Genomic DNA, 9,610 nt, shown 5'->3' with positions numbered 1-9,610 from the left:
GATCAAATCTTTGCCTAAGATTAAAAATTCAAAAAAGCTTAAGTGTAAGGCCCTGCACCAAGCACAATGATGAATAAGACCTGGTTCCTTTTCCCTGGAGGCACTTGTAATCTAGTAGGACAGATAAGGATGAACCCAACTAATTACAATACAAAGCAGAGCAATATGCCAAATGAGAGTTCATGCCAAGTACTCTGGAACATGAAAGAGAAAGGATCACTTCCCACAGCAGGGGAACAAAGATTTCTTGGAGGAAACAACATTTAATCTAAGCCAATAGTACCCAATTGGGAACAATTCTTTCCCCCAGGAAAACTGTCAATTGGCAACAGAGACATTTTTGGTTGTTACAACTTAGGGGTGGGGTGGGGTAGAGGTTGCTGGTGGCATCCAGTGTATAGAGACTAGGGATGCTGCTAAACATCCCAAAATGCACAGGACAGCTCCCTACAGCCAAGAATCATCTGGCCCAAAACGTCAGTAATGCTGAGGTTGAGAAACCCTGATCCGGGCCTTGGTGGACAAGTGGAACTTTCAGAGGTGAAAATGGGTGGCTGAGAGATGCCAGGATGAGGAATTACCTGGAGCAAAGGCACAGCGACGGGACATGTTTGAGACGGCTGTAACACAGAGTAAGGAAACGCAGTGTAATATGATCTAGTCGGGTGAGCTAGTCAGATTGTAGGAGCATCGAAGGTCAATTTAAAGTTTAGATTCATTTAGTAAGCAAAGGTAAGCCGCTCACTTATAGTTTATCGCCTCTAAAATAGAGTCAATAACACCTAGTTCATAGAGGGTTGAGGATTGAATGAAACTGTATATGTAATCAGCTGGCATGGGGCTTGGCACATGACACAAATGCTTCTATTCTACCACACTCCCTTTACAAGGTTAGAGTAATGATCAGAGTTGTGTTTTTTAGTAATTTCAGTCTTAGTGCAAAAAGACAAACTTGTAAGCAAGACAATATAATCAAAATCATTAGGGCACAGAGCAAGACATTCTAATTAAGAGCTAAATTAAGCGATTGTCTATGTGCTACAGGAGTTAGTACTGAGATGAGAAAGGTCAGTGTGGGTGGGAAAATCAGGGAAGTTTCATAAAAAGTTAAGCTAGAATATTCCAGAGGACACCTAAGACGTGCACAGACAGGGCCAGGGGTTGGAGGGAGGGGTATGAGAAGTTAATTTCAGGTAAGAACTACCTGAGCAAAGAAAAGCAGACTGGAATAAACATGGAATGACTATGAGACAAAAGACAAGAGCCAGATCAGAGTGATACCAGGTATGTCTAGAGAACCTTGAGAAAAAGGCTAAGACCAGACTTGAAGAGAAGGAGTCCTAGGCACAGAAAGTCAGATGGAACAAGAAAAGAAAATCATGCAAAAGACAAAATCAAAAGGTACTTAAAGAAGATCATTGGCAGCATGTACAACATGGGCTGATAGAGAACTAGAGGCAGGGAAACACGGTGTCTATAGCTATAGGGATGTAAGGAAATGAGGCCCAATCCCTGAGGAGGGAATAAGTATTATTTATCATAATAACAACTTTGGAGTATAACTCAGCTTCTTACCTTCATCCAAATTAGCCCATGCTGGCCATGGCACCAGGCTTCTCTCTCTCTCCCTATGAACTACTTCCCATCAAGTCCAAGTCCAACTGGCCCTTGGATATTGCAAGTGGAACTGCTGGCTACTCCCCTCAGAGTTTAGTTCCCCCAGCCCTGATTCTATTTGGTGCCAGATTCCATTCTTTCCCAACTCTTACAGCCTCCCAGGACCTAGCACAGCTCTCAGTGGGACGATGAAAAAGGTAGAAAGCAAGTCAACTTCTACCCTACAAAAGTCAGACAGATCTGGTAACAGTTCTGTAATATGGCTTTATTGTTCAAAATCTTCTAGCCTTCCAGATGGGTTGGGAAAATTAGAATTTCTCATCTAGATCTTTTGTAAAGTACACAGGCAATAGGCAGGAGGCTGGATGAGTTACCAGAGAAGTTGCAGCCCCTAGAAATGTGTGGCCCTGCTCTATTGTACCTCCCTTCCCTTAATATCAGCCGCTCAGACAAAGATAGAACAACCCCCTGCGGTATCCTGCCCTAGTCAAGTCAGCCAAGCTGCTGGGGGTGGCTCCCATAGCTGGATGCTGGGCTGTGATGGGATGATGAGAGAGCCTGTGTATAACTCAGCTTGGAATTCTTGCCAGCCTTCACTATTTAAACCATCATGCTATTGAAGAAAAAAACATGGATTTAGCACCTACGTGTGCCAGGCATTGTGCTTGGGGCTTTGCATACATTAAATTTTTAAAATCCTGCAAAGAGTTACCCTCCTCAAATAGCTGAATAAAATGAGGCTCAGAGAGTTAAGCTGTTGGCCTATTTGTCACATAACCAGTGAGTGGCAAAGCCAAGTTTTGAACATAGGCCCGTCTACATCAAAATGTATGCTCTTTCTGAGGATAACAATAACAATAATAACAAAAACTAACTTCCATTGAGCCTTTTCAATGTGTCAAGCATTGTACTAAGTGCTTTATTCATTATTTCATTTAATCTTTATAACGGCTTCATGAGGTACCCTACCATTGTTATTCTACTTCTAATGAAGAAAACAAGGCTTAAAGACTTTAAGTAACTTCTCCAAGTTTCCATAGCTGGTAAACGGCAGAGCCAGGTTTAAATCTAGGTCTGTGTGACTCTAGAGCACAAACTCTTAACTCTGTGCTATATTACTACACCAGACACCACAGACACTAACAGAAGGATAAGTAGCTTTATAGCTTCCCAGGTTTCTAGTGCTACCTACCCATCCCCATCTCCAAAATGTGTGATCACATCCTTGCACAAGACTTCCCTCTCAGCCTGACATCACGCTGCCATAGTGATAACCATGGTCAATCATTCCATGCAGTGAGTGATTAAGTACAAATTCTTATCAAGCTTGGCTGGGCACTGGAGAAACAAAGACAAACAAACCAGATAAATCAGTCCCTGCCCTGAGGAGGTTCTCATTTTGGTAAGAGAAACACATCAGTTGGTCAAGCAAACATTAAAATACAATTGTCATGCAGGTAACTTTCCTGGACATATAGAGGAAAAAGAAAAGAGAAGGTAAGTAGCATTCACTGAGCTTGAGTTGTATGTCAGGTACTATGCTGGGAAATTTTTTTTTTTAATATGATGAAATTAACTTTTGATGTGGAGGAGATAGAGTTCTATGTATTTTAATACATATTTAATTTCCTGTGACCATTCTCACAGTCCAAACACAGGACAATTCTATTAGCCCAAGAAAATTCTTTCATGCCGTCCTTTTGTAGTCAAATCCTCCCCACATTCCTAACCTTTGGTAACCACCAATCTAGGCTCCATCCCTATAGCCTCGCCTTTCTCAGAATGTCATATAGATGAAATCATATAGTATGTAACTTTTTCAGAAAGTTACTGGCTTCTTTCATTCAGCACAATGCCTTTGAGAATCATCTACTTTGCACATCAATAGCTTGTTTCTTTTAATTGCTGGACAGCATTCCATAGCTTTTTATCTATTCAAATATTGAAGGGCATTTGATTTGTATCCAGTTTTGGGGGATGATCAAAGCTGCAATAAACATTTGTGTACAGGTTTTAGCATGAATATAAAGTTTCATTTATCTATATGGGTAAATACCTAGAAATAGAATTGCTGGCCCCTTTATTAAGTTACATTAAACTTTTTAAGAAACTCTATAAGCAAGAGTTCCAGTGGCTCTTCCTTCTTGTCTAGCACTTGATATTTTCCATTTTTTTAATTTTAGCCACTCTATTAGGTATGCAGTGATATCTCATTGTGGTTTTAACTTATACTTCCCTAATGGCTAATGATATTGAGTATCTTTTCATATACTTATTTGCCATCCATATATCTTCTATGATGAAGTGTCTGTTCCTTTTTTGTTCCACCATTATTTATTGAGTTGCTTGTTTTCTATTGTTGAGTTTCGAGAGTCCTTTATTTGTGCCAGCAACTTTTAACAGCACTTTTTCATTCAATCCCTAAAACAACCCTGTAAGCATAAGAATCATTGACCGCCAATTTTACCCTAAAATAATCAAAGGGGAAATCACTAACCTACTATAATCTGATCACAATTCTGCCTAATTTCAAAGTTTACTCATTACTTAGTTACCCATGACATACAGACCACTAGAATGCAAGGTCTTTGAAAGCAGGGATTTTATCAGTTTTGTTCACTATGAAATCCATAGCCCTACCACATAGCCCTGGCACATAAAAGGTATTGAATAAGAATCTGTTTAATGGTGAATAAATTCCCTTAATTTTTCATGAAGGTTCCAAAAAAGAAAGTAACACTGCTCTCAAAGAGTCTGGTCCAGTCAAGGGGACAGTGGTTTTAGGCAGGCCTTTGTGGACACCTCAGACTGTCAGGACAACCTGATAGTACCATCCCACCGCAGTAAATCCTTTGCACATGGGCAGTGTCCCCACTAGAGCTATGAATAGAACATAGGTCATGCATTCCCACACTGCTGGGCTGGTAGAACTCCCTGCCCGCTTGGCAAGAAAGGCACCATTACCAACAGTGCCATCTTGCTCATCTGAAGGGCCCGCAGTCTACAGCCTCTACTATCTAAGACAGAAGCAAGCAAAGACTGCACTTGAGCAGCCAAACAAGCTGCCCCAGACTCAAACAATATTATATTTTCTATAAAATACCTGCTGAGTCTCAGTTTACCATAAGTCTAAATTCATTGCTTACAACCATGCACGTAGGAATCTAGTGCAAGAAGCCCTGAAGCCATGCTTTGAATTTTCTCAAGAAAGTTAACACTCTGCTCACAATAATCTGTAAGAAAAAGACTTACTTTAAAAATGGCTAAAATTTTTAAAGATCTAGTACTGAGGTGATAGTTCCGTTGTCTGAAATACTTACTGATATGAGACTAAATAAATGAGGCCTTAATAGAGTAGTGTATCCCTTTGGACTTCTCCTAAGGTCCTTGGGTAATCAGCAATACTTTTAAATGGGTCCGAAAAATCTCAGGTCCCTGATGGCCAGGTTTCTCCTCTCCAGTGCCTCAGTATCCATCACCCAATAAGCCCTGAGCTGTCCACTTAACTTTCTAGTTAGATCCTATACTCTGAGGTTGTCTCATATATGGTTAGACTGACTTAAGTACATACATTTTGCTAACATTACTTTTTCACTTTCAAAGACAGTAGCTTGTGACTTATCGTGAAAACCCAGACTAGCAGGCTACTCGAACCACCAGAGGCCTGAGATTATAGGAAGAGTAGCTGAAGCCAAGGCAGGCAGAAGCTATGCTGAAAAAGAACAACTTGCCACTGGCGCAGAGCAGGGTGACAGCTTTTGTGTTATTTTAGAACAGTTTGTGCTGATGAGCTTTTTGTTGTGGTAACATTCCTCTAAAAAGAACATTTTCTTCTTCCCCTCATTTACAAAGCAATTCAGAAGAAAGTGAAAAAAGAAGGAAGGGCGATGACAAAGATATCCAGGAATTTGTGGTTCTTGGATCACATCGCCTTATTAACCGTGTGCCATCCCTCTCCCAGTCTTGTGGCCAGGCCCTTGGAGGGAGGTCAGGACACCCCTAGGCCCCATTCGCCACCAGGAGAAAGGCTCTCTTAGCATAGACAAAACTGGATCCTGCGAGGACCAGTGATACTTCTAGATGTAATCGAAAGTTTAGACATTCTCATCATGGTTGCTGTCTCTGCTCAAGAACTTACAATTGCCAGGTTCAAGAAGTACACCTATCTCAGCCTGGTTGGCTGGGCCCCCCTTTCCTTTCCAGGTTTTGTCCTGCAGTTTTCTATCACAGTCACTGTTTAACCAAACCTACTCACCATGCTTCTTACAATCTCCACATTTTTGCTCACTTGTTCTCTACTACTCAGGCTGCCCCTCCTCTTCCACTTTGTCAAAATTCTACTTTTCCTCCAGGAAGACTATTTTTTGGCTTTTATAAATCCCTTAGACGTTATATAGTTCAACCTAATATAAGGATCCTCGCCGCTGACCAATCAGTGGAATGCTGTATTTTGCTCGTCCATCTGCCAAGACAGGGAGTTCACTACCTACTTACCAAGGAAGTCTCTTCTACGATGAGATAGTGCTAATAGGCAATTTTTATTCTAGAACAATATGCCTATATTTTACTTTCCCCACATAGGTCCTGGCTCTGCCCTAGAATGAGAAACAATACAGCACTACTTAATAGCATGAGTTTTGAAATCAGATCTGTGCTCATAGCTAGTGTGTCCTTCAACAACCTTTCCAGGCTCCAGTCTCTGATAATGATACCAACTTCATAAGGCTGTCAAGAAAGTTAAAAGAGTAACTATTAACTGTTAAGCAAAGAGTAACTAAGTAACTGTTAAGCAAAGAGCTTAACATTGTGTATGGTGTAGAGTAAAAATATAATAAATGATAGTGCTGTGGTTTTCATTGTTATCACTGGTGTTATTTAAGTCTGATTTCTCCACTTCTAATGTATTTGAAGATAGAAATTATATTACCTGAATCTTTTCTTTTCCAGGCTAAAGTTTCTTCACTAGGCTATAAATTATATGAGGACAGATGTATCTGTCCTTTTTACTGCCACATCCCCACGTCTAGAACAGTGCCTGGCACATACATAATAGACACTTAAAATACTGAATTGTACTGAATGCTCTCCATTCCATAGTTTCTATAATCTTCATCATTCACATCACTCCTCTCTGTATAGTCTCTCACCATTCCAAATGCTTCTGACAATGTGAGATCCAAAACTGAACTCAAAACTTAAAGGTGGGCTAAGCAGCAGGGAGGAGAGACTAGGATTCCCTCCTCTCTCATGATACACACCATATCGCTATTACAGATTGGGCACAACTTGGCAGGTTCACCATACTTCTGGTTCATGTGGAATCAAATGAAATCAAATGAAATCTTTAAATCCTTTCACACATGATAACTTTGTACTCTGGGCTCTCTGCCAAAAGGTGTAACAATAACAGTTTTTTCCATCTAGAGATTACTCTTGTTCTTACTATCTGGACCACTCAACTGGCTCCCAGCAACTGCAGCCTGGAATTTGGAATGATCTTTCTAGGAACACTTGTTTCTTCCTCCCAAACAGAGTATAAGCTCCCGGAGGGCAAAACCTAAGTGTCTTGCCTTCTTTCCCACATGCCAATGCAGGGCTGAGCACAGAGTAAATGTAGGTTGATGCCCTCCATCTACAGCAGGATTATCATAAAGATTCAGGGAAACTATAGAGACTAACCTTGGGGCTCCCTCTCCCTCTCAAACAGCACAGCTCAGTCAGTGTTATGCTTCTAAGCCTGTAGGCAGACGGGAGCCAGTCCAGGCACTGATACAGAATAAGGCCTGCATTTGGACCAGCTGGCCCCTAGAGGACTGCTCCGCTGAGAATCATCTCCCTCAACAGGGACAAATTCCTAGAGAACAGGCCAGTATCAAGAACATTTTTATAGGGAATGGTCTATCTAGATAGCTTTCAGGGACTGTTCACACAGGAAGAGAAAAGAGCCATAGCAGGGTAAGAGGGCTCACCTCATCACTTTCTTCCACATCCACATCACCATTGGCATCATCATCCATAAGCTTGTGGATGCTGCGGACTGCATCGAAGCTGAGCTTCTCATCCTCACTGTGGCACAAAGGCTTGTCAATCCGGCAAAACTCTGTAGAGGAAAAGCAAGAGACAACATTACTGGGGGCTGCCACCCAACCTCTATTACCCACCTTTCTCAGTGTCCTTAGCTTCTAGTACATGACTCCTTATGTAGCCACTTGACTGGCTATTGATACAGTAAGAAAAGTGTTTCATCTATCCTTTAACTGCCTTCCCCAAGGATATCCTGAGCTCTCCCATTTAGTTATAATACCTTATCATTCTAATAGTTCCCTTGCAGGGATGTTAAGCATAGGACTAGAAATACACTGGGATCTAGGCAAAGAACATGAATAAGTAATGTAAGAAAAAAATACAAGAGAAAATAGAAATAGCCAGAGAACATAGGAAAAAGTTTAGCCTCACTAATAATCAAGGAAATACACATTCAAGCGAAATATTCTTTTTAATCAGTCAATAAACAAATGTAAATTAATACAACCTTTCTAGAAACAGGAAAACAGCCCATTCATTCCAATACCAGAATAATATGTAGTTTTCCTTTTTGTTCACTTTGTCATTTCTGGGACATATAATGCCAGCCCCAGGCTAAATGGGGAAACACTTCACATCATATGCCTTCCCACAGTCACATTTAGCAAATGTCTATTAGACATCTAAGGTACTGAGCTCATCTGACACAACTCCTTGGGAAGTCTGGTGTGCGGCTCCCTCTGCCCACTATCATACACAGTCAGTCATGCAGAAGTAAAATCAGCACAAGAGCCTAGGCTACCCTAGTTCTTCCATGACACCTAATCTTTTCTTACAAAACTGAAAAACACCTAGTCTGATCCATGAATACAGCAGAAAGAGTCTGGAACCTCATCTCAGCTCTACCATGTGACTCCAGGGAGGTCACTTCCCTTCTCCAGGTCTCAAGTTCATTATTTGAAAAAGAAATTTTAACTGCTGTTTCTAGTATTTCTTCTAATTCCCAGATTCTAAAATTCCTCTTTCCTTTTGACCCTGATCTTGATAACTACTTTCTAGGCAAAATATTCTTCAGCTCACCCCTAAAGAAGATAGAAGAAAGATCTTGCCTTCCCTGTCACAGGAGAAAGAGCAAAGACAGGGTAAAGAGGCTGCTGCTTTGAAGCCTCCTAGAAGGCACTGATCAAAGACGTGAAACACTCTAATCCATTTAATCATTTATGTGTCTGCTGGTTAGACAGTGACTGGACAAGACAGGTCACTTCTCTATCACTTGCTAGTTGCTCAAATCCTTTTCAAAATGAGAAAGGGATATAAATACAATTTTTTTTAAATGACTCCGATGTGACTCAAGAAAAATATGTTGGATATTGAAGTCCACAGATGTTAACTGATGTACCCAAAGTCAAAGGCAGCTGAAGAGCTACAATGAGAGCCCAGGTTGGCTGACTCCCTGGCCAGCACCTCACCTGAATGCCTTTATGCCAAGGTGACCAGATATCTTTAGGTTGGTTTCATATTCTAGAAGCCGCAAATGGTAATACTGGTAAGAAGCGCACTGAGGAAATGACTTTATAAAAGAATTAAGATGAATAATTTGTATACAAAAGAAATATCTACACATAACCTTATGTTCCTCTACATCTGTCCTGCCAAGTCAGAGTGGGAAGTAGAGGGTGGGGTAGAGGTGTGGCGAGTACTGAGGGAAAGAACAGAATGTAGCCAAAGATTAGGGCATTGTTTCTTAACTTCCTCACCAAGAAGAGCTCTTGGCATGATTGGTTCCTTCATGGACTCTTATCCATGAACTACCGATCCAAAAAACAAAAAACACAACAAATTGCAATAAAGCAATAAGTAATAACTAGTTCATAGATGAAGCACACAACATTGGTATTAACACAACCAACATAACACCTTCCCTCCCTTATTCCTGTTTTTGTATTAAGCAAAGGCACATATAATTACC

At 40.9% G+C, this 9,610-nt stretch overlaps 1 protein-coding gene across 4 annotated transcripts in view; it reads right to left on the bottom strand.

Moving 5' to 3' along the window:
- STIM1 (stromal interaction molecule 1) overlaps positions 1-9,610 on the bottom strand; it is a 181,420-nt gene that overhangs the window by 83,755 nt on the left and 88,055 nt on the right. For all 4 annotated transcript variants that reach the window (XR_896932.2, XR_002776663.1, XM_011377442.2 and 1 more), the window contains exon 2: positions 7,587-7,717. Coding sequence is in view for 2 of the 4 variants with exons in the window: in XM_011377442.2 (XP_011375744.1) it covers positions 7,587-7,717 (131 nt within the window). In the remaining 2 variants the exon portion in view is untranslated. The remainder of the gene's footprint in view (positions 1-7,586; positions 7,718-9,610) is intronic.

The sequence above is a fragment of the Pteropus vampyrus genome, unplaced genomic scaffold, assembly GCF_000151845.1.
Source record: "Pteropus vampyrus isolate Shadow unplaced genomic scaffold, Pvam_2.0 Scaffold311, whole genome shotgun sequence".
Classification (NCBI taxonomy): Eukaryota; Metazoa; Chordata; class Mammalia; order Chiroptera; family Pteropodidae; genus Pteropus; species Pteropus vampyrus.
The sequence above is the reverse complement of the archived record's forward strand: the minus strand, read 5'-3'. Positions and strand labels throughout refer to the sequence as shown.